Source organism: Salvelinus alpinus, chromosome 37 (genome assembly GCF_045679555.1).
Source record: "Salvelinus alpinus chromosome 37, SLU_Salpinus.1, whole genome shotgun sequence".
In the NCBI taxonomy this organism is placed as follows: Eukaryota; Metazoa; Chordata; class Actinopteri; order Salmoniformes; family Salmonidae; genus Salvelinus; species Salvelinus alpinus.
Genome location: NC_092122.1, coordinates 2,541,672 through 2,567,732, shown reverse-complemented (window position 1 = coordinate 2,567,732; position 26,061 = coordinate 2,541,672). Strand labels below are relative to the sequence as shown.

The 26,061-nt window shown below is 45.3% G+C and overlaps 1 protein-coding gene across 2 annotated transcripts in view; it reads left to right on the top strand.

Moving 5' to 3' along the window:
* The first annotated feature begins 12,958 nt into the window (after positions 1 to 12,958).
* The window catches only part of gramd4a (GRAM domain containing 4a), a 59,350-nt gene continuing 46,247 nt past the window's right edge, over positions 12,959 to 26,061 (top strand). Inside the window, exons 1-2 of one of the 2 annotated variants that reach the window (XM_071386352.1) lie at positions 12,959 to 13,278; positions 18,117 to 18,333. In XM_071386352.1, coding sequence (XP_071242453.1) covers positions 13,250 to 13,278; positions 18,117 to 18,333 — 246 coding nt within the window. In that variant the 5' untranslated portion in view covers positions 12,959 to 13,249. The remainder of the gene's footprint in view (positions 13,279 to 18,116; positions 18,334 to 26,061) is intronic. The other variant, XM_071386353.1, reaches the window with a different exon arrangement.

Genomic DNA, 26,061 nt, shown 5'->3' with positions numbered 1-26,061 from the left:
CCGCCATCTATTGGTTGTAAAATAGTATCACAACAAGTACATTTCATTGCAGATACATTCATCTCACCATCTGCCACAATAGATACCAGGGCTGATGGGTAGGGGTAAGGGCCCTGATTGAATACGTCTTGGTACGCTCTAATTGTCTTAAATCTGGACTAAGGGCTCCCTTTTAGGATTTTCTCTGGCGTGTGTGAAGTCTAGACTACACACACTCAAACACAGACACACACACACACGCACACTTAGTGTCACTGAAATGAAAAAAGTAAACCCCCGCCACCTCTTTCTCCTTTACTTTCCTCTGCCTCTAAGCGAGGGGTGTCAAACATACGCGAGGGGGATCAATCTGGCCCACAGGTGGTTTGAGCTAAAACAAGATATGAAAAAAGACCAAATGGAGCTAGACCAAGTCTAGAATGGAGCTACATTTATACCATTTCTGACTGTATCCATCTCTCCAAATCACGGAAATTAAAGCTAAACAGTCAGTGACATTTTGTTGGTTCAGGATTATATATTTTTTTTTTGGGGGGGGTATCATTTAAGATGCTCTTTGAAGAGGTACTGTTTCAGATGTTTACAGAAGATAGACAGGGACTCGACCTCGTTGAAGACCGAATGCTGCCCGTGGAGTTAGACACCCCTGCTCTAAACTCAACCATCTCTGCACACCAGCCTCTTGACATCTTACAATGTATGTATATTCATTAAGGACGCCAAAGGCAGCAGCTACTGGGGTACAGCCACATTAAGGCAGTTACACTACATGGACCAAAGGTATGTGGACACCTGCTCGTCGAATATCTCACTCCAAAATCTTTGTGCAGACCAGTCAAGTTCTTCCACACTGATCTCGACAAACCATTTCTGCATGGACCTCGGTTTGTGGACGAGGGCATTGTCATGCTGAAACAGGAAAATACTTTCTCCAAACTGTTGCCACAAAGTTGGAAGCACAGAATGGTCTAGAATGTCATTGTATGCTGTAGCAGTAATATTTCCCTTCACTGGAACGAAGGTGCATAGCCCGAACCATGAAAAACAGCCCCAGGACATTATCCCTCCTCCACCAAACTTTACAGTTGGCACTATGCATTTGGGAAGGTAGCGTTCTCCTGGCATCCACCAAACCCAGATTCGTCCATAGGATTACCAGATGGTGAAGTGTGATTCATCACTCCAGAGAATGTGTTTCCACTACTCCAGAGTCCAATGGTGGCGAGCTTTACACCCCCCCCCCCCAGCCGTGTGTAGGTGCTCGGCCATGGAAACCCATTTCATGAAGCTCCCAACGAACAGTTATTGTGCTGATGTTGCTTCCAGAGGCAGTTTGGAACTTCGTAGTGAGTGCTGTAACAGAGTACAGACAATTTTTACGCAATACGCGCTTCAGCACTCAACTTTGAAAGTTTCTTCAAATGCAGTCGCAAAAAGACATCATGCGCTATGATGAAACTGGCTCTCATGAGGACCGCCACAGGAAAGGAAGAACCAGAGTTACATCTGCTGCAGAGGATAAGTTCATTAGAGCTACCAGCCTCAGATTGCAGCCCAAATAAATGCTTCATAGAGTTCTAGTAACAGACACATCTCAACATCAACTGTTCAGAGGAGACTGCGTGAATCAGGCCTTCATGGTCGAATTGCTGCAAAGAAACTACTAAAGGACTCCAATAAGAAGAAGAGTCTTGCTTGGGCCAAGAAACAAGAGCAATGGACAGTATACCGGTGAAAATCTGTTCTTTGGTCTGATGAGTCCAATTTTTTTGTTCTAACCGCCTTGTCTTTGTGAGACGAAGAGTAGGTGAACGGAGGATCTCCACATGTGTGGTTCCCACCGTGAAGCGTGGAGGAGGTGTGATGGTGTGGGGGTGCTTTTCTGATGACACTGTCGTCGTTTAAAAAAAAAATCAAGACACACTTAACCAGCATGGCTACCACAGCATTCTGCAGCAATACGCCATCCCATCTGCTTTGTGCTTAGTGGGACTAGCATTTGTTTTTCAACAGGACAATGACCCAACACACCTCCAGGCTGAATAACGGCTATTTGACCAAGAAGGAGAGTGATGGAGTGCTGCATCAGATGACCTGGCCTCCACAATCAGGAGTTTGACTGCAGAGTGAAGGAAAAGCAGCCAACAAGTGCTCAGCATATGTGGGAACTCCTCCAAGACTGTTGGAAAAGCATTCCAGGAGAAGCTGGTTGAGAGAATGCCAAGGGTGTGCAAAGCTGTCATCAAAGCAAAGTGTGGCTATTTGAAGAATCTCAAATATAAAATATATTTTCATTTGTTTAACACTTTTTGGTTACTACATGATTCCATATGTGTTATTTCATAGTTTTGATGTCTTCACTATTATTCTACAATGTAGAATATAGTATAAACAAAGAAAAACCCTTGAATGAGTAGGTGTGTCCAAACTTTTGACTGGTACTCTATGTTAATGTGGGCTATTTTTAGCACTTTTCTGGGATGCTTGGTTGTTTTTATTGCCTCACTGGGAAGCTTATCAGAAGTAGACATGACAATGTTATTTACGTTCGAGCTGATAGTGCAGGGTGAGCTTCACACAGTGGACCTCCTTCTAGGACAAACCGCCTCAGTGCTAACAGTATAACTCGGGTTCATGGGCACATGATTACTGTATACAATAGCTGTAGGATCGACAGAGGCATTCAGGGGAGTTAGAGGGACATGAATTAGGTTACTTACATTATGACTGCCAACCCCACTGGGATAGTGTACATTTGCTGCAGCATTACGACAACTCAGCGACACAATGATAGGGATTATCTGATCTGTGCTTGGGTTATTGATAAGTCATTGTCTCAATGCAGCCTTGAAAAGCGTGGACAGGAGTCCAGGAGCCAAGATGATTTGGATGCACTCCGTCATTCCTGTAGAGCATCATCTGTTTCTAGAAGGTGTCAAAGTTATCTATAAAAGTTATTCCAACAGAGCTACAGTAATCTTTTAGCCAGGTGTGTCATGCCAGTAGCCTGATGAATCTTTCACACCCATGGCTCAACAATGGGTGTGGGTGCTATTCTCTCAATGACAACGACGAGACAGCCTATAGGGAGGAGGTCAGAGACCTGGCCGTGTGGTGCCAGGACAACAACCGCTCCCTCAATGTGATCAAGACAAAGGAGATGATTGTGGACTACAGGAAAAGGAGGACCGAGCATGACCCCATTCTCATTGACAGGGCTGTAGTGGAGCAGATCGAAAGCTTCAAGTTCCTTGGTGTCCACATTATCAACAAACTATTATGGTCCAAGCACACCAAGACAGCCGTGAAGAGGGCACGACAAGACCTATTCCCCCTCAGGAGACTGAAAAGATTTGGCATGGGTCCTTAGATCCTCTAAAAGTTCTATAGCTGCACCATCAAGGGCATCCTGACTGGTTGCATCACTGCCTGGTATGGCAACTGCTCGGCCTCCGACCGCAAGGCACTACAGAGGGTACTGCGTACAGCCCAGTACAACACTGGGGCCAAGCTTCCTGCCATCCAGGACCTCTACACCAGGCGGTGTCAGAGGAAGGCCCTAAAAATGGTCAAAGACTCCAGCCATCCTAGTCCATAGACTGTTCTCTCTGATACCGCACGGCAAGCGTTACCAGAGTACCAAGTCTAGGTCCAAAAGGCTCTCAACAGCTTCTACCTCCAAGCCATAAGACTCCTGAACAGCTAATCAAATGGCTACCCAGACTATTTGCATTGCCCCCCCCCCCCCCCCTTTTACGCTGCTGCTATTCTCTGTTTGTTTCTACGCATAGTCACTAACTCTACCTACATGTACATATTACCTCAAGTACCTCAACTAACCGGTGCCCCTGCACATTGACTCTGTACCAGTTCCCCCTGTATATAGCCTCGCTATTGTTATTTCACTGCTGCCCTTTAATTATTTGTTACTTTTATTTCTTACTTGTCTATTTTTTACCTAACACATTTTTCTTAAAACGGCATTGCTGGTTTGTAACTCAGCCTTTCACTGTAAGGTGAAACACCTGTTGTATTCGGGGCATGTGACAAATACAATTTTATTTGACCAGAAATAATTGGCCACCTTTCTGCAATCTTTTCGAGCTGTAATTATTCATTTGACCCTCCTAATGTCGTTTGACCCCACATGGACTATGAGAGTGTTAGCTCCCGGCAGCTGTCGTAGAACGGTCAGAAGCAGCCTTGTAATGTCCCGTACTTATTCTCCAGGATAGCACAGGGATTTTACCACGGGAACCAAGATGTTTCTTACCATGAAGCTGCCGATGATGACAGCTGGTGCAATGGCTGAGGAGGTCCATCCGTTCTTTCGCCTCGAGGGGATTCGAAAACTCCTTCGAGGACCGAAGAGTGGCGGGGCCCAATGGACCCGAGCCAGCTGTAGTATCCATTGGTATCCTCATACCAATGGATACTACAGCTCTGAGGATCTGAACCCGAGCTAGAAACCATCGGAGAGGGAGACAGAACAGAGGATGAAGGCACAGGTACCTCAGGCTCCAACCTAGCATCAGAAGCCACCAGGGAACAAGGCGCCGGAACCTCTGGATCTAGGGCGGAGAAGCTGTTTCTAGTCTGTGTCTGGTCCAGGCTTACCTTCGCCAGGAGGCCCCCGTTGCCTGAGTTTGCTGTTTATGACTTCCACTGTGAGTGACATATCTTCATGGATGGTTGGTAGGACCGAGAACACGAACATGCACGTCATCCAGTAGCATCCTACTAACTCCATTATTTCTTTTTTATATTTTTATTTCACCTTTATTTAACCAGGTAGGCCAGTTGAGAACAAGTTCTCATTTACAACTGCGACCTGGCCAAGATAAAGCAAAGCAGTGCGACACAAACAACAACACAGAGTTACACATAGAATAAACAAAAGTACAGTCAATAACACAATAGAAGAAAATATATATATACAGTGTGTGCAAATGAGGAAAGATTAGGGAGGTAAGGCAATAAATAGGCCGTAGTGGCGAAGTAATTACAATTTAGCAATTAAACACTGGAGTGATAGATGTGCAGAAGATGAATGTGCAAGTAGAGCTACTGGGGTGCAAAGGAGCAAAAAAAAAAATAACAATATGGGGATGAGGTAGTTGGATGGGCTATTTACAGATGGGCTGTGTACATGTACAGTGATATGTGAGCTGCTCTGACAGCTGGTGCTTAAAGGCAGTAAAAGGGTTCAGGCCAATTGGCAAAATAGGTATTGTAGCCCAAGAAATTGGCTGATGGTGCTCTTCAGCTAACAGTCTGATATGCTCTAGACAGCTAGCGGGCCGCGGTAAGCAGGCTAGCGTATGGGCCTTCAGGGGACGTTGCGACGGAGGAGCCTGTTGAAACCCCTCCGGCGGTTTACGTCGGTAGACCAGTTGTGATGGATCAGCGGGGCTCCGTGTCGGCAGTAAAAGGGGTCCAGGCCAATTGGCAAAATATGTATTGTAGCCCAAGGAGTGGCTGATGGACCTCTTCAGCTAGCCGGGAGATGTGCCTAGCACGAGGCTAGTTCCAGGCTCACTAGTGCTTGCTTCGGGACAGAGACGTTAGCTAGGGGGTAGCCACTCGGCTAGCTAGCTGTGATGATCCAGGTGAGAAGGTTCATAGCTTGCGGTAGGAATCCGAGGATGTGGAGAAAAAGCAGTCCGGTATGCTCTGGGTTGAATCGCGCTGTGCAGACTGGCAGGAGTTGACCAGCCTAAGGTTAGCTGATGACCGCTAGCAGTGGCTAACTGACTACTGGCTAGTTAGCTGGCTAGCTTCTGTTTGGGGTTCCGGTTCTAAAGTATAGAAAATAGCAGATCCATACCACATTGGGTGAGGCGGGTTGAGGGAGAGTATGTTGAAACTGAGGTTAAAAATATAAAAAATATATTAGGAAATATATACGAAGGATAAAAGATATACACACGGGACACGACAAGACAACGACAAAGACGTCTGACCTGCTACGCCATCTTGGAGACCCCTTCGGGTAGGGATCCCTGCAAAGTACCGGCCAGTCGGCTGTGGAGAGAGCAGTCATGGCGGTGACACTTCCATCAAACCAGAGCGGCATCCAGCTACTGGGGTAGAAGAGAAAGAAAAAGTCGGCGGGCGTGGATTTCCCAGTAGCTTGTGTAAGTTCTCTTCTTGACAGGGAATTCTCACCTTGTCTGAGAGAGAATTACATGGCCATCAAAAATGTCAGCCCAAGATAAGCCTAAACGAAACACACAATTCATTCGAATTTTTGTAAATATGTAGGATATAGAAATAGGATATCAATATATCAAATATCCTTATCAACGGCTGGGGTCACTTTAAGTCCAGGTCCATAATTTCAGAAATTGAAATAAAATTCAATGAATCCATTTCTTTTTTTTTTTTTTTTTTTTTTTTTTACAATTGAAAATAAAGATACGTTTTCCCATCACAGACTTGCATATCAATTCGTATTTGATCTCCTTTCTACCTCTTACAAAATGTCTAATCTCATTTCCCCTCATACAATTGTGTGTTGACATCATTAAAGCAGCACCAACCCCTCCAAGCTGTTCTATAATTGACTCAAAGTGTGTTAGTCGTGATTGCATAAGAAGAAAACATGTGCAATGAATGCTCTAGAAAACGCTCAATTGGGATTAGGACTTTTCTTAATAACATGGAGGGAGGATTTGGGCGCCTCAGCCCCACAGCTCTGATATATATATATATATATATATATATATAAAAGAGAGAGTTGTGTTTAGGCCAGAAATAGAGTAGGGATTAGTTACTGTAAAACCATGGTATAAAATAATTTAGTTTCCACAAAACATACCTCCTGCTACTGTAACATGTCCAATGAGAAATTTGGGACCAGGATTTTATGTCATAGTACTGCGATATTGTGTCAAATAAAATGTGTTACAATATTGTAAGACGGTCATTGAATTACCTAAAACATGGTCTCAGTGGACGTACGTAACACAACGCATATGCACAGTGGTGATTGAAGTTTTTAAGACATGATCTGAATTTTCCTCTTAATCTTGCATACTGCTGTTTTTACTTAACAGTATAAGATAGTGTTGTGAGAGGATGACCTGGCATTTTATCTGATTGGTTTTACTGTAAAATGCTTGGATTGCAAAACAGTGTTTGCTTTGCTCATCCAGTGCAATGACGAACAGCTCAGTGACATTTTAGTGGGGTCCATCTGTATCATGTTTGTTAAGTGAGCATCACCTTAGTGGAAGACATTAAAAGAGAGGGAGAGAGAGTAAAGAGAGAGAGTGGAGAGAGGGAGACCAGACTTCTGCCCAGTCCAAAATCAAACCCTCTTCTCCTAGACACTTTGTTGGTCTGAACGGATCGGATGGATGCAAGCCATATCATGAAATCATGAATATTACAGCAGCTCCACCTAGCCCTCCATTCTCAGATCTAGGTTTACAGGACAGATAAGCGACAGAAAGGAGGCTGGTTTTGGACTGGGCCAAAACACTGAACAAAAGTCCCATGTTACATGTGGTGAAATAAAAGATCCCAGAAATGTTCCATACGCAAAAAAGTTTATTTATCTCAAATTTGTACATCCCTGTCACTGAGTATTTATCCTTTGCCAAGATAATTGTCATTCCAATCTCCTTTGCATTAGCGTAGCCTCTTCTGTAGCCTGTCAACTATGTGTCTGTCTATCCCTGTTCTCTCCTCTCTGCACAGACCATACAAACGCTTCACACCGCGTGGCCGCTGCTACTCTAACCTGGTGGTACCAGCGCGCACGACCCACGTGGAGTTCCAGGTCTCAGGCAGCCTCTGGAACTGCCGATCTGCGGCCAACAAGGCAGAGTTCATCTCAGCCTATGCTTCCCTCCAGTCCCTCGACTTCTTGGCACTGACGGAAACATGGATTACCAATGATAACACTGCTACTCCTACTGCTCTCTCCTCGTCTGCCCACGTGTTCTCGCACACCCCGAGAGCTTCTGGTCAGCGGGGTGGTGGCACTGGGATCCTCATCTCTCCCAAGTGGACATTTTCTCTTTCTCCCCTGACCCATCTGTCTATCGCCTCCTTTGAATTCCATGCTGTCACAGTTACCAGCCCTTTCAAGCTTAACATCCTTATCATTTATCGCCCTCCAGGTTCCCTTGGAGAGTTCATCAATGAGCTTGACGCCCTGATAAGTTCCTTTCCTGAGGATGGCTCACCTCTCACAGTTCTGGGTGACTTTAACCTCCCCACGTCTACCTTTGACTCATTCCTCTCTGCCTCCTTCTTTCCACTCCTCTCCTCTTTTGACCTCACCCTCTCACCTTCCCCCCCTACTCACAAGGCAGGCAATACGCTTGACCTCATCTTTACTAGATGCTGTTCTTCCACTAATCTCATTGCAACTCCCCTCCAAGTCTCCGACCACTACCTTGTATCCTTTTCCCTCTCGCTCTCATCCAACACTTCCCACACTGCCCCTACTCGGATGGTATCGCGCCGTCCCAACCTTCGCTCTCTCTCCCCCGCTACTCTCTCCTCTTCCATCCTATCATCTCTTCCCTCTGCTCAAACCTTCTCCAACCTATCTCCTGATTCTGCCTCCTCAACCCTCCTCTCCTCCCTTTCTGCATCCTTTGACTCTCTATGTCCCCTATCCTCCAGGCCGGCTCGGTCCTCCCCTCCTGCTCCGTGGCTCGACGACTCATTGCGAGCTCACAGAACAGGGCTCCGGGCAGCCGAGCGGAAATGGAGGAAAACTCGCCTCCCTGCGGACCTGGCATCCTTTCACTCCCTCCTCTCTACATTCTCCTCTTCTGTCTCTGCTGCTAAAGCCAATTTCTACCACTCTAAATTCCAAGCATCTGCCTCTAACCCTAGGAAGCTCTTTGCCACCTTCTCCTCCCTCCTGAATCCTCCTCCCCCTCCTCCCCCCTCCTCCCTCTCTGCGGATGACTTCGTCAACCATTTTGAAAAGAAGGTCGACGACATCCGATCCTCGTTTGCTAAGTCAAACGACACCGCTGGTTCTGCTCACACTGCCCTACCCTGTGCTTTGACCTCTTTCTCCCCTCTCTCTCCAGATGAAATCTCGCGTCTTGTGACGGCCGGCCGCCCAACAACCTGCCCGCTTGACCCTATCCCCTCCTCTCTTCTCCAGACCATTTCCGGAGACCTTCTCCCTTACCTCACCTCGCTCATCAACTCATCCTTGACCGCTGGCTACGTCCCTTCCGTCTTCAAGAGAGCGAGAGTTGCACCCCTTCTGAAAAAACCTACACTCGATCCCTCCGATGTCAATAACTACAGACCAGTATCCCTTCTTTCTTTTCTCTCCAAAACTCTTGAACGTGCCGTCCTTGGCCAGCTCTCCTGCTATCTCTCTCAGAATGACCTTCTTGATCCAAATCAGTCAGGTTTCAAGACTAGTCATTCAACTGAGACTGCCCTTCTCTGTGTCACGGAGGCGCTCCGCACTGCTAAAGCTAACTCTCTCTCCTCTGCTCTCATCCTTCTAGACCTATCGGCTGCCTTTGATACTGTGAACCATCAGATCCTCCTCTCCACCCTCTCCGAGCTGGGCATCTCCGGCAAGGTCCACGCTTGGATTGCATCCTACCTGACAGGTCGCTCCTACCAGGTGGCGTGGCGAGAATCTGTCTCCGCACCACGTGCTCTCACCACTGGTGTCCCCCAGGGCTCTGTTCTAGGCCCTCTCCTATTCTCGCTATACACCAAGTCACTTGGCTCTGTCATATCCTCACATGGTCTCTCCTATCATTGCTATGCAGACGACACACAATTAATCTTCTCCTTTCTCCCCTCTGATAACCAGGTGGTGAATCGCATCTCTGCATGTCTGGCAGACATATCAGTGTGGATGACGGATCACCACCTCAAGCTGAACCTCGGCAAGACGGAGCTGCTCTTCCTCCCGGGGAAGGACTGCCCGTTCCATGATCTCGCCATCACGGTTGACAACTCCATTGTGTCCTCCTCCCAGAGTGCTAAGAACCTTGGCGTGATCCTGGACAACACCCTGTCGTTCTCAACTAACATCAAGGCGGTGACCCGTTCCTGTAGGTTCATGCTCTACAACATTCGCAGAGTACGACCCTGCCTCACGCAGGAAGCGGCGCAGGTCCTAATCCAGGCACTTGTCATCTCCCGTCTGGATTACTGCAACTCGCTGTTGGCTGGGCTCCCTGCCTGTGCCATTAAACCCCTACAACTCATCCAGAACGCCGCAGCCCGTCTGGTGTTCAACTTTCCCAAGTTCTCTCACGTCACCCCGCTCCTCCGCTCTCTCCACTGGCTTCCAGTTGAAGCTCGCATCCGCTACAAGACCATGGTGCTTGCCTACGGAGCTGTGAGGGGAACGGCACCTCCGTACCTTCAGGCTCTGATCAGGCCCTACACCCAAACAAGGGCACTGCGTTCATCCACCTCTGGCCTGCTCGCCTCCCTACCTCTGAGGAAGTACAGTTCCCGCTCAGCCCAGTCAAAACTGTTCGCTGCTCTGGCACCCCAATGGTGGAACAAACTCCCTCACGACGCCAGGTCAGCGGAGTCAATCACCACCTTCCGGAGACACCTGAAACCCCACCTCTTTAAGGAATACCTAGGATAGGATAAAGTAATCCTTCTAACCCCCCCCCCCCCTTAAAAGAGTTAGATGCACTATTGTAAAGTGGTTGTTCCACTGGATATCATAAGGTGAATGCACCAATTTGTAAGTCGCTCTGGATAAGAGCGTCTGCTAAATGACTTAAATGTAAATGTAAATGTAAAAATAATCCATCCACCTGACAGGTGTGGCATATCAAGAAACTTATTAAACAGCATGATCATTACACAGGTGCACCTTGCAAAGGCCACTCTAAAATGTGCAGTTTTGTCACACAACACAATGTTACAGATGACTCAAGTTTTAAGGGAGCATGCAATTGGCATGCTGACTGCAAGAATGTCCACCAAGACTGTTGCCAGAGAATTTAATGTTCATTTCTCTAGCATAAGCCACCTCCAATAGCGTTTAGAGAATTTGGCAGTACGTCCAACCGGCCTCACAACCGCAGACCACGTGTAACCATGCCAGCCCAGGACCTCCACATCTGGATTCTTCACCTGCGGGATCGTCTGAGATCAGCCACCCGGACAGCTGAGGAAAGAAATACTGAGGAGTAATTTATTTCTGTAATAAAGCCCATTTGTGGGGAAAAGCTCATTCTGATTGGCTGGGTCTGGCTCCCCAGTGGGTGAGCGGGTGCCCTGTCATGTGAAATCCATAGATTAGGGCCTAATTTATTTATTTCCATTGACTGATTTCCTTATATGAACTGTAACTCAGTAAAATCGTTGAAATTATTGCATGTTGCGTTCATATTATTGCTCAGTATACATGTCAGAGAAGCATGTTTGTTCCACATAGCATATTACTATCTGAACGTGATGTTACTGTGAAGTGGAAACGTCTAGGAGCAACAACGGCTCAGCCGCGAAGTGGTAGGCCACACAAGCTCACCGAACTGGACTGCCGAGTCGGCACAATAACTGTTCGTCGGGAGCTTCATGAAATGCTGTTCATGGTCGAGCAGCTGCACACAAGCCTAAGATCACCGTGCGCAATGCCAAGCGTCGGCTGGAGTGGTGTAAAGCTCACCACCATCGGACTCTGGAGCAGTGGAAACTAGGTCTTTGAAGTGATGAATCATACTTCACCATCTGGACGAATTTGGGTTTGGCGGATGCCAAGAGAATGCTACCTGCCCCAATGCATAGTGCCCACTGTAGTTTTGTGAGTTGGAATAATGGCCTGGGGCTCTTTTTCATGGTTCGGGCTAGGCCCCTTAGTTCCAGTGATGAGAAATCTTAACGCTAAAGCATACAATGACATTCTAGACCATTCTGTGCTTCCAACTTTGTGGCAACAGTTTGGAGAAGGCCCTTTCCTGTTTCAGCATGACAATGCCCCCGTGCACACAGCAAGGTCCATACAGAAATGGTCTGTCGAGATCGTTGTGGAAGAACTTGATTGGCCTGCACAGAGCCCTGACTTCAACCCCATCGGACACCTTCGAGGTGAATTGAAACGAGACTGCGACCCAGGCCTAATCACCTAACATCAGTGCCTGCCCTCACTAATGCTTTTGTGGCTGAATGGAAGCAAGTCCCCACAGCAATGTTCCAACATCTAGTGGAAAACCTTCCCAGAAGAGTGGAGGCTGTTATAGCAGCGAAAGGGGGGACCAACTCCATATTAATGCTCATGATTTTGGAATGAGATGTTTGACGAGCAGGTGTCCACATACTTTTGGTCATGTAGTGTACTTTTGGCCATGAAGTGTATCAACAGTCTCATCACTGAGTCACAGACCTTGTCTCACAACAGACTGACAACAGACAGACACAGGGTTCTAAGTATCAGCCTGTACAATAGAACAAATGACTATCAGCTGCTGGAGAGTACAGAGGAGACCATTGTATGGTGACAATTGCATGTTGACTAGTCTACATTCGTTTTTTGGGACAACTGGATAACAGGACAAACGGACTATACATTGTTTTGGAGCTCATTTCTGTAGATGGTGGACGTTTAGATTTCTGCCTTGCTTATCTGAGTGGACACATGCAAAGGTTTGTATTCCAAAAACACCTGCCAACTGTTTGGTTATTTCATTAAAAATGGTTTTGTTGCAGTTTATATATGTGCAAATGTAAATTAATTCAATGTATGTATGTATGTATTATTTAACTTCTTCACCTGTATTACATGAGAGAACTGTCCCAATAATATATGACATCAACTGTGCACATGCAATACTGTTGGTAGGCCTACATCGTTAAAATACTGTCATCCAACAGAGGATGCTGATGGGCATTATGAAAGCAGACGAATACATAGTGGGAGGTACAATAACAGCAAGGGCAGGCTTGTTGAGAACTTTGAAACTCCATAAGCGGCCCCTTTAAGAAAGGAAGTCTGCTGACATGACGAAATGTCCTGGTCTTGTGTGTGAGAGCTATGAAATCAACAAGAGAGAGACTGGTTTCAAACGGTACTGAATGAGATAGTCTATGCTATTCTCTCTAGGGGGGGGAGTTGGCATTTCTACAAAACTAATCAAGGCTGCAGCGGGATGTAAATCGTTGCTCTGGTTTACAAAAGAGCGGATTGTGATGGCGGGGCTGAGGCTCAATAAACAGCTTGTGTCTTGGCGGTTGTGAGCAGGTGTACGCTACTGGATACATTCAAAGGCAATTCTCAGTGTTAATGAAACTTTGCTACGATTTACGGGCTGGGTAAGAATAAACTTTATTTGTTAATATAAATAATGTCCATGTAAAGTAGCCTAGCTCAAGTATTTACGTGTGGTGTGTATGTAAATGTATGTTTGGATCTTAGTTGGGTAATTCATTATTATTTAATGGAGCGCAAGGTCTACTGTGCGTAGTCTCATTTACGAAGATTACAATTTTAATTGAGAAATAGGAATTGGGCACTACAAATAAACCGTATTACAAATAAACTTTGCATCGCCATAGCTTCAAAAATGAATGGTGGGAAGCGAAGACGAACCTAACGGACTTGTTACATTATGTCACAGCGGGCCAACACCTACTGTTGCTTACGCGCTTTGTTACAGTCGCGAATCGTCGCGGGTACAGCGAAACAATACAACATTGGTCCTTCATACTCCGTCTATCACGGTGTTTTAGGCTCATATCTTATCAGTACATTAACCTTTGAGCAGAAGTCTCAGTTCCATGACACAAGTCATTGGATCAAGGCGTCTTCTGTACCGGGAAGGTTTAAGAACCCCCGACGCTCGGTCTGAACATGAACATGCCTCGCTTGCCGTACGGTTTTGGAAGCATAAGGATCTTTCATATCAGAAATAAATAATTTGTGAACCATGTTAAATTGATACACACCTTTTTTTTTTATAGGGTTGGGGTCAGTGTTCCCACATGGCACTATCTCTATGTTTGTGTGTGCTTCTAGAAGACAGGGACCACCTGTGCTAGCATGCTCCTGACCACCTGTATGTAACAGAAGGCCGCCAGAAACATGTTGTCACTGAAATACTGTCGGCTACAACTGTGAAAAAGCTGTTAAAACGGTATACAATGAAGGCCTTTAATTCCAAAATCAGTTTTCTAATACTGACTGTCCAAACGGCAAGAGACAAGTGACCTAATTGGATTTGTGTGTTCAGACCGAAGTAATTTACTGACATGACTAAGCTAGTTGTCATAATAAGTGTGTGCACAGTGGTGTAGGCCAATTGGTGTTGGTGCTCAGAAAGTGATGTGGTAAGCTATGGTGACAACAGTGCCTGCCATGGATGTTTCCCAGTAAGAACACCTTTTAAAAGGCCTCCAACTTTCAAAACGAAGTCCATTTTGGAGCGTCAACTTAGTTACCAAACTAGCTAGCAGTTTGGCTTTCTAGCACGTTCACTCATTTGTTTGGAAACCATTAACTAGCTAGTTAGCTAACTTACCACATGTTCTTGTCAAACGGTCAACAGAGTAGCTACCAAGCAACAAAAAATGCCAAATAAGTAAAAACCACACGGGTAAATAAATCTGATTTGACCGTTCAGACAAAAGTCCCATGGCCAGGAATCAGATTTGTATTTGACTTCAAACCACCTACGAAGTTGGTTTGAAATGTGGCTTGAAATATCTACTACCATGTGCTTTTTGGCTGTTAAGATTGCAGGAAAAATAACCGATTCTTATGGGATATGCAAAGAAACAGGATTTGAGTCACTTCAAACTGCCAATGCTTAAGTGTGTATTTTGCATTTGTGAAATTATTTTTAAACGGATTTAGGTTTCTAGAACCATATCGCAATTGAGAATCGATTCATGCTTACAGTTTTTGGCTGCCAGAGCCAGTCTACCTCTGAAAATAACATATGGTACTTGGACTCTTTTAAGGAGTAATGGTAAGCTCCTTAAGAGTACATCTTGGGTTAGCAGTGCCTGTCCCTCACCGATGATGTGTTCATTGAATAGAGTTATTAGCGGAGTTGACATGGCGAATGCTGTGGCTAGTTAGACTCAGTAATTTATATTTAGGTCATAATTTGATCACCCATCAGACTGAATAGCCTGAATCACAGCACATTATCAAACATTGTATCGTGATGATGAGTCTTCCTTTCAACCTAACGATGTACAGTGTGCCTAGCTAGGCAATATGGCCATCTCCCTTTGATTACGAATGTAATAAAGTGAATTCATTATTCATCTCATAGTTTAGGCCTATAGTGTGTTGTCATCCTGATTTTAGCCTAGCTTCCATTGTAAAATATGTGAGCTTGGACCAAGTGTAGTGAGACTCATAGACCATGTCATTTTTATAAATTATAATTGTGTTTTGTCCCTGTTCCACTTAATTTGTAGTAAAAATGACCAAACACTCAACTCCTTTACTAAAACATTTCAACATATAGCCTAACTTTGACATTCATTCAGAATTCAGTCTCTGAATGAACAATCACATGTAGACTACAGGTTCAGTCGGTCTGCAACCAGGAATGACATTGACAAGGGGGTTGGGTGGTGTAGTGTATTTCATGTGAAACGAAACTTGTGTAAGGTGACTGCCTAGTAAATGTAACACCTACAGGTGGGTGTGAGATGTGTAAAGCACTTGCCAATGGGGGATTTCCGGGTGGGAGTTTTTAGTTGGTATTATTCTCAGAAATGTCTGTCAATTTATTTTTCTGCAAGTTTTACTATCTCTCACCTAACAATGTTTGATTTAATGTCTTTGTTTAATTCAACAATGTCCTATTTTCTATGCAAGTGTGGGGTCTTCCATCACTGCTAAACAATGCCAGTGACTATCCAGTTCCTAGAATGCTGTTCTCTTCTCAGAAAGTGCTCAATCAAACACACTCGGCATTGAGAGCAGAGCCAAGTCTCTCTGTGGCCCCTTCTCTTTTATTCAGCAGACTCACATCAGAGGTGGGAATCTCATTGGAGTGAGACATCACAGCACTCATGGCTGGCATACAGTAGCAATGGCTCTCATAGGAGTATAGACTGATGTGCTGTGTGTCAATGTGCCTGAATATTTCTGAGCTGTGTGTCTTGAGTCTGTGTAGTCTAAGGTTGTATATGTTTGACTGATTGTATGATTAAGCAGTGCTTCGGGACCTCTCTAGGAATATCCCATTGAAGAAAAACTCACTCTCTTCTCTGAACAACATTCCAGCTTTACCCTATAGTACCACCTCGCCTTGCTCCTGCAACTGTCCAAATGCTTCACTAAGCTGATGGTGTGGAGTTCTGTGGTCATTATCTCATCTAAGGTCAGAGGTTAATCAACTCCTTAAATGGTTAGGGCAATGGTAATCTGATTCTAGATCTGTGGTTAGGGGTAACTTCTACCTTGCAGCTTAGTGAAGCACTGGCAGGGGCTTAGTCACACACTGACCATAGAGGTGTATAATGAGGTGAGCAGAGGACTTCCTAGAGATGCACATGAGGACACAACAAGCGTAGATGACATCCACCTCTAGAGCCAGATCAGATTCCCCTGGCCAGAAAATGGCCTGAACTATCCTATAGAAAGTCCTGTGCCTCCATGTGCGTCATCCCTTTTGGTCTGCTCTAATGGCGTCATCACTTGTAGGACACCGAGCTCTGATGCGCACCATTTTACATTAGAGTGAAGGTTTCCTTGGCTGTGTAGATTGTCATTGGTGCCATTCGCATCATTAGATGCTCTCTCGACATTTAGGTTTGTTTGTGTGGGATTTAATGAAGTGTGAATGAGCCAAGGCCTTTCAGGTAGGTGTGTGTGTCTCTCGCGCTCTTTCTCTCTTCACATGTGGGTGGAAGTGTTTTGTTTTCAGCTGAAGGAAAGGGATAGAGGTATGACGGTGCTGAAGGTTTCTCTGCCCACACAGAGACCGGAGTCAATGTTGTGACCAGAGAAACCTTGAGTGTAATTCCTCCTCTCTCATCTAATGGACGGCAGGCTTTCCAGCTCCTCCATCTCACTGTTACTCTGAGACTTGCTGCTTCTGCTCCAAACGAATGAAAAGGTAAAGGCTGTCGATGGAGAGATGCAGTAGGCCTATAACAACACAGCTAGAACCTTGAGAGCTGCATGGTGTTATCAAGCCGGATCTGTTTCTAGGGGGAGGGGTGTGTGAGAGCTATTGTGTCACCCACCAAGTTTCCACTAGCCCCTTTCCACCCCCCCCCCCCTTAATACAGCCCAGGGTGTGTGTGTGTGTGTGCGCGCAGGGCCGGCTCCAGACATAAGCGGTCGCTTAGGTCCCCGACCTATTTGTTTTCTTCTATTCTTGTTTACAATGAAAGTGACTTGAAAATGACAATCCCAACCATAACAAACTGAAAATTAACATAAAATAAATCAAAACAAGAGCAACAAGGCAGGTAATGCATATACTGAACTGGTTTGCAGTTAAAGAAAGGTCAAAAGGATTCACATTAATCAAGTTGTTAAGTCATATTTTTGGAGACAGCGTTTGAAGTGAGACGGTTGATCGCATCTTGTCTCCATCTCGCTCCACGCCTCATTCTGGGGTTGTGATCATTTCCTAGGCAGGAAGGGCTGTAGCCCTGGGTGATGGCTGACGACTCAACCACTGATGGGCCTTCGATGGCTCTACCGCTCGATCTATATGGCTGTGTTCCAAATGGCACCCTATTCCCTTTTATAGCTCACTACTTTTGAGCAGGGCACTGTATAGGGTACCATTTGGGATCAAGTCTCATCAGGCTTACTGAGTCATAGACAGAGACGACAAACGCAATGATGAAAGGGGATAGGCTTTAACTGGATATTGGGGCAGAGATGCCATCTTAAATGGAGTGATCTGCTACATTATTAGTATACTTTGGCTGACGGCCTATATTTTAGTGTGTCTATTGTGTATGGTGTCTGTTTTTATATCTTTATTTTAAACGCTTGTATCGACCACACTCAACGATTGTCTTAACTTGTGCAACTGTGTTCCGTAGTGTTTCGGTACTTATTTACAAGAAACTACTTCCGTGCAAAGAAATGTCTTGCTATCGACCCCGCCCTTTCATTTTCAGTGCTTTTCAAAGGGGAACCTCTGACCCTTGTCTGTTTGTCTTTTCAGGATTGCTGTACACCATGCTAAGGTAAAGCCGCTGAAGAGAGGGGTGTTGAACATGCTAAAGCGGCTGGACAAAATCAGGTTCAGAGGTCAGAAGCGAGACGACTTCCTGGATCTAGCAGAGTCCCCCAACGGATCCGACAATGAATGTAGCGATGACATCCTGCTGAGGACGAGGCCTTCACTCAAGACGCAAGACACGGAAGAGCTAGGAGACCCTGTAAGTATTCATTCCACTTTGCTGTGTTCTTTGACTCAAATGAGAGACCGTGAGTAGGGACAGAAGTTTTTCCTTGCAATGTGACCCGACCAGGAAAAACTCTGGGCCATAGTCTGGTGGTCTGGAAAAACTCTACGTCAGTGTTTCCTAGCGTCCATGTTTTTACCTGTACACACACGTGTAACTGCCAAAATAAAGTAAACACTTGAGGAAATGAGTGATGATGTAATTAAGCAATTAACATCCCATCAAGCTTAGGGTTCTGTATACAAATTCCGTTGCCCATTATTTTTGTTGGCATGGCTAGAATAAGCGTTCTGATTTTGATAGCGGTCTCAAAGGAGCATAGGGGGTGTGTCAGTCAACAGATTCTTGGAACGGCGCTTGACAGCGTTTTCCACCATCAACAAAACACAAAGCTATGGAATTTCTTGTGGAAGAGTGGTGTCGCATCCCTCCAAAAGAGTTCCAGACACTTGTAGAATCTATGCCAAGGCGCATTGAAGCTCTTCTGGTGGCTCGTGGTGGCCCAACGCCCAATTAAGACACTTTATGTTGGGGTTTCCTTTATTTTGGCAGTTACCCGTATATTGTGTGTGTGTCAGTTAGTGATGTGTAGGCTGACTCAACCTGCAGTCCCCATGGTTATATCCACAAGGCAGATGGGTTTAGGGTCATGAAATATTGTGTTGATGAAGGGCATTTGGGTGGTCGGGTTGAATAAACAGAATACATAAAAATACAAATGTATAATTCTTATGCAATTTATATTTATAGGTGACATTAGGTTTTTCTTTCATAGTTAAACAATTGTAATTAGTGTGTAAGCCTGACTTTACGCGTGACAAATAGCCTACACACCAACTGCCAGATGGGCAGAAAAAGTTACCTTGGATCCACTGAGGTTAAAAGGACAATGTCTGCGTTTTTTAATTCAATAAGAGAAAAGCTACAAAATGGAGAGATAAAGAGAAAGGAGGGCCAGAAAAGGGATGTTTGGTAAAGATTTGATTATGGTAATAGAGGATGATCAGTGCCTATGTTGTTTGAGGAGCTATGCAAATTCGCCAGTCACAAGATCAGGACTTCAAATAGGCCTATGGCATTTCAAGAGAACTGTTGCCTTGACTGTTCAGAAGGGTTAAATGTAAACTGAAATCTGGACACTGACTATACAGTGCATTTGGAAAGTATTCAGACCCCCTTGACTTTTTCCACATTTTGTTACTTTACAGCCTTATTCTAAAATGTATTAAATAGATATTTCCCCTTATAAATCTACACACAATTCCCCATGACAAAGCAAAAACAGGTTTGTGGAAATGTTTGCCAATTTATAAAAGAAACTACTGAAATATTACATTTACGTAAGTATTCAAACCCTTTACTCAGTACTTTTTTGAAGCACCTTTGGCAGTGATTATAGCCTCGAGTCTTTTTCCGTATGATGCTACAAGCTTGGCACACCTGTATTTGGAGTCCCCCCCCCCCCATTATTATCTGCAGATCCTCTCAAGCTCTCTCAGGTTGGCTGGGGAGCTGCACAGCTATTTTCAGGTCTCTCCAGAGATGTTCGATCAGGTTCAAGTCCGGGCTCTGGCTGGGCCACTCAAGGACATTTAGAGACTTGTCCCGAAGCCACTCCTGTGTTGTCTTGGTTGTGTGCTTAGGGTCGTTGTCCTGTTGACGGGCGGCCAGCACTAGGAAGAGTCTTGGGGGTTCCAAACTTCTTCCATTTAAGAATGATGGAGGCCACTGTGTTCTTGGGGACCTCCAATGCTGCAGAAATGTTTTAGTACCCTTCCCCAGATCTGTGCCTCGACACAATCCTGTCTCTGAGCTCTACAGACAATTCGACCTCATGGCTTGGTTTTTGCACTGACATGCACTGTCAACTGTGGGACCTTATATAGACAGGTGTGTGCCTTTCCAAATCATGTCCAATCAATTGAATTTTGCACAGGTGGACTCCAATCAAGTTCTAGAAACATCTCAAGGGTGATCAATGGAAACGATGCACCTGAGCTCAATTTCGTGTCTCATCGCAAAGGGTCTGAATACTTATGTAATTAAGATATTTATGTTTTTTTTATATTTATAAATTTGCCAAAATGTCAACCTGTTTTTGCTTTGTTATTATGGGGTTGTGTGTGTGTGTGTGTGTGTGTGTGTGTGTGTGTGGAGATGAGGATTTTTTTATTTTGCATAATCGATTTTAGAATAGGGCTGTAACGTAACAAAATGTGGAAAAAGTAGTGGTCTGAATACTTTCCAAATGCATGACCTCTGTCTTAATATCTACCGTTTTAATGTTAATACAGACGTGTGTGGCAGCTTCCAATGGAGTTGATTACATGTCCCTCAGGGAGACATAATAGACAAACCTACTTCAGAGGAGACGGGAAAGGGAGTGAAGGAAACACAGGGCGGTTTGATATGCTTTGTTCCTGTTTACTCTGCTCATTCTTCAGAGGGTTGCCTGGATGGAGGGAGGGATACAGGGTAAACGCAGTACCTCCTATAGGCTTTCATCCACTATGGTTACTCAGTGAATTTATCCTCTCCTGCTTGCAAATGAATATATCAGTACTGCCGATGATCTCAGTGTTTGGGCGGCTCTTGTCTTCAGGGGATATTTGAAACTGCGCCGTCATCTGGACTTGTTCACGCTTCATCAGCCAGTGTTTTCCCCCAAATTAAAACACTTGATTGTATCATTTCCTCAAAGGAGGCCAGTTTCCTGTGCTCATCTGCTGATTTCTAATATAAATTGAGTCCTTTGCAGAGTTAGGCCTCTAGGCTGATTGCACACATTTTGTGTGATTGTGTGTACGTCTCCCAGTGTTTTATTTGTGGATGTCGCAGGCTGCCCGCCGTGTGTTTCTATGCCAGGCATGTGGGCAGCTGCTCACTGAGTGGGTGTGAGAGGTCACTGACTGGAGGAGGCCTCAGGAGAACACACACCAACATTGCGTACACACTTCACATACGGTGTCTTCGGAAAGTATTCAGACCCCTTGACTTTTTCCACATTTTGTTACGTTACAGCCTTATTGTAAAATTGATTTAAATAAATACAAATCCTCAGCAGTCTACACACTACCCCATAATGTAAAGCAAAAACGGGTTTCTGGAATTGTTTTGCAAAAATAGATACCTTATTTACGTAAGAATTCAGAACCTTTGCTATGAGACACGAAATTGAGCTCCAGTGCATTCGGTTTCCATTGCTCATCCTTGATGTTTCTACAACTTGATTTGAGTCCACCTTTGGTCAATTCAGTCAATTTGACATGATTTGGAAAGGTGCGCACACACACCTGTCTAGATAAGGTCCCACAGTTGAATGTCAGCAAAAAACCAAGGCATGAGGTCGAAGGAATTGTCCGTAGAACTCAGACTGGATTGTGTCGAGGCACAGATCTGGGGAAGGGTAACAAAACATTTCTGCAGCATTGTTAAATGGAAGAAGTTTGGAATCCCCAGACTCTTCCTAGAGCTTGCCACCCATCCAAACTGAGCAATCGGGGGAGAAGGGCCTTGGTCAGGGAGGTGACCAAGAACCCGATGGTCACTCTGACAGAGCTCCAGAGTTCCTCTTGGAGATGATTGTTCTTCTAGAAGGTTTTCCCATCTCTGTAGCACTCCACCAATCATGTCTTTATGGTAGAGGGGCCAAATGGAAGCCACTCCTCAGTAAAAGGCACATGACAGCCTGCTTGGAGTTTGCCAAAAGGCAGCTAAAGGACTCTCAGACCATGAGACATAAGATTCTCTGTTCTGATGAAACCAGGCTGAACTCTTTGGCCTGAATGCCAAGCGCCACATCTGGAGGAAACCTGGCACCATCCCTACGGTGAAGCATGTTGGTGGAAACATGCTGTGGGGATGTTTTTCAGCGGCAGGGACTGGGATGCTAGTCATGATCGAGGCAAAGATGAATGGCGCAAAGTACAGAAATTTTGCTCCAGAGCGCTCAGGATCTCAGACTGGGGCGATGGTTCACCTTCCAACAGGACAACGACCCTAAGCACACAGTCAAGACAACACTGGGATGCGTTCTCAGCCCCGTCCTGTACTCCCTGTTCACTCATGACTGCATGGCTAGGCACGACTCCAACACCATCATCAAGTTTGCCGACGATACAACAGTGGTAGGGCTGATCACCGACGACGATGAGACTGCCTATAGGGAGGAGGTGGTGGTTGTGTGGATCCGCTAGAAGACCTGGTTGTGTGGTGTCAGGACAACCTCTCCCTCAACGTGATAAAGATGATTGTGGACTACAGGAAAAGGAGGACCGAGCACACCCCCATTTTCTTATCGACGGGGCTGTAGTGGAACCGGTTGAGAGCTTCAAGTTCCTTGGTGTCCACTTCAGCAACAAACTATCATGGGCCAAACGCACCAAGACAGTTGTGAAGAGGGCACGACAAAGCCTATTTCCCTCAGCAGAAATGATTTGGCATGGGTCCTCATCCTCACGGTTCAACAGCTGCACCATTGAGAGCATCCTGACTGGTTGCATCACTGCTTGGTATGGCAACTGCTCGGCCTCCGACCGCAAGGCACTACAGAGGGTAGTGCGTACGGCCCAGTACATCACTGGGGCCAAGCTTCTTGACATCCAGGACCTCTATACCAGGCGGTGTCAGAGGAAGCCCTAAAAATTGTCAAAGACCCCACACACCCCAGTCATAGACTGTTTTCCCTACTACCACATGGCAAGCGGTACCGGAGCACCAAGTCTAGGTCCAAAAGGCTTCTTAACAGCTTCTACCCCCAAGCCGTAAGACTCCTGAACAGCTAATCAAATGGCTAACCAGGCCCCTATTTTTTTTATTTTAGAAAAAAATTTATGCTGCTGCTACTCTGTTTATAATCTATGCATAGTCACTTTAAATCTACCTACATATTACCTCAACTAACCGGTGCCCCCGCACATTGACTCTGTACCAGTACCCCCTGTACAAAGCCTCGCTTGTTATTTTACTGCTGCTGTTTAATTATTTGTTACTTTTATTTTTTACTTAACACTTTAAGTTAAAAAAATGTAAATTGTTGTTTACGGGCTTGATTTGAGGAGTGGCTTCCAGACAAGTCTCAATTGTCTTGAGTGGCCCAGCCAGAGTCTGGACTTGAACCCAATCTAACATTTCTGGAGAGACCTGAAAATAGCTGTGCAGCAACGCTCCCTATCCAACCTGACAGAGCTTGAGACGATCTGTAGAGAAGATTGGGAGAAACTCCCCAAATACAGATGTGCCAAGCTTGTAGCGTCACCCACGAAGACCTGAGGCTGTAATCGCTGCCAAAGATGCCCCAACAAAGTACTGAATAAATGTAATTTTTCAGTTTCTTATAAATTAGCAATAATTTCTAAACAGTTTTTGCTGTGTGTAGATTGAGGGGGGGACAATTTAATAATTTAAAGATAAGGCTGTAATGTAACACTGTGGGAAAATTAAAGGGGTCTGAATACTTTTCGAAGGCACATACTTTACCCTCCATGCTGTATTCTCCCTGTTTGTCCCCTTATGGTGCCTGTCAGAGCATGGTATTCAGACACGGGAATCTAGATATTAAATTCTCATTGAACCTTGATTTAATTAGGCAAGTCAGTTAAGAACAAATTCTTATTTACAATGACGGCCAAACCCTGACGACGCTTGGCCAATTGTGTGCCGCCCTATGGGACTCCCAATCACGGCCGGTTGTGATACAGCATGGAGTCGAACCAGGTTCTGTAGTGACACCTCTAGCACTGAGATGCAGTGCCTTAAACCGCTGTGCCACTCGGGAGGCCATATACAGACTAGGAAGGTAAACAAAGGGGAGTAGGATTCTTTAGACTAGGGGAATGGGAGACCATTTCAATAGTCTAAAGAATCCTACTCCCCTTTGTTTACCTTCCTAGTCTGTATATGGCCTCCCGAGTGTTTTAACCTCTTAACTCACGTGTCAAACTCGAGGCCTGGCCCTCTAGCCCATTCAATCTGGCCTGCAGATAGCTTTTCTGGGGGGAAACGATCTTAATTGAAATGACTAAAACAATATAACTGTGTAGACATACTTGACCTACATTTGTGGTCAGTTTACTTTGTCCAGCTTGCTAACAGTCAACTAAAGCTAGACAGTCCGGGAGCATTGAAAGTTCCAATAGTGATGGAAAGTGGACCATTTTTACGGCGAGGAAACCTAATAAATTTAAGCGCGTTCCTCCAGACCTTGGTAAAGACTGAATGCCAACCCTGGAAAAAGGAGTTTGACAAACCTATTCGTACTGGTTAACTGGCACTTCTAATGAACTGGCACACAGGCACTGGTCACGAGTATTAATCCCCTGGCCACAGCACACCCAAAATGTTCTCCCTCTGTGAATAAGCCTGCACTGGGACCAGTGCCAGAGATACTGGGTCACCAACCGTTGCCACGCCTTCTTCCCAGTAGCCTAGAGTGCTGCTTCAGGTTACTGTGTGCTAACGGTTAGCGTTACATCACCTTATGGCTTCTGGCATCAGATGATATGAAAACAGTTGTTTTCCTCCACTTCTCGTCTCTTTGGTCTCGCTGTCTCTCTCCCTCTCTCTTTGTACTGTATGCACCTCTCTCTCGTTCTATTGTCTCTGTCTTGGTTCTGTGGGTTAGATGATGACAGGCGAAGGCTATTGATGGATGAGAAGTGGAGTAAATGTTTATTTTCAGCTCAATAAGACGTCTCGGCCTGTTTGTAGCTTAAGGGAGAATGAGATGGCAAATAACACGACAGGAGGCAATTCCTCAGCGGAGATATCCCGGCCGTTCTAGTATGACCTATCTACTGTAGCTTTTCATTCAATATCTCATACAACACTGAGATTGTAGGTGCAAGTGATCCATCAACGTGTCAACTCACTGTCCCCAATCCTGATTTTAAGGCTTTCTGCAAAGTTACAAGGCTCAGATGCATTCTAATCAATATTTAGCTAAACTATGGAACTTTCCGGATTGGTTGTATTGAGCAGGAGTACTGTTGACTATCTCGGAGCAATCATGAATCTATTCCTTGCTTCTGTAATGTTATGGTTTTGCCCGTTTTTAATCCCCATCTAAGTAGAGCAAATCTCAGCGGGAGTTTTTTTGCAAGTCATGGCCTGTGACTGAACCCAGAGGATCACCAAAAAAATCAGTATTTCTACTGCTTCTAGAGGTAAGACTGGCTTTTTAACTCCAGACCTTCGCTACGGCGTTGTTTGCTTGACCTAACGTGGAAGGAATTCTATCTACGTGATCAGGCATCTACTTTAGTAGTCTGTCTGGCAGACAGTATTGCCGTCCAGCCCCTCTCTACAACACCAGGCCAAGCCTGAGGGCTACAGCCTACAGCTGTCTCACGGGGCCCTTATTGCTCCCTATATGTACAGGCTGTTTTGCACAAATCCAACTTGGACAAAACTACAGAAAGAAAAGGGTAATGTCCTCACTGTTTCTGCTATAAAACATCCATCCTTTCCCCCCCTAACACTCCCTCCCATCACAGCAGACCAGGTGGGTGGATCTGTCATTGATCTTGGTTAGAATCCTCTGATTGTGATGTTGAGGTCTTTCTGTTAGGAGTGCTCTCTGATGTTTGATTCCTTCCCACAGGGTATGATTGCGAGTGGTCTGCCTCTGATGTTGGGGATCTGTGATTGGTCTGTCTGTGATGGTTGGTGTCTGTTATTGGTCTGTCTTCGATTGGACAAAAT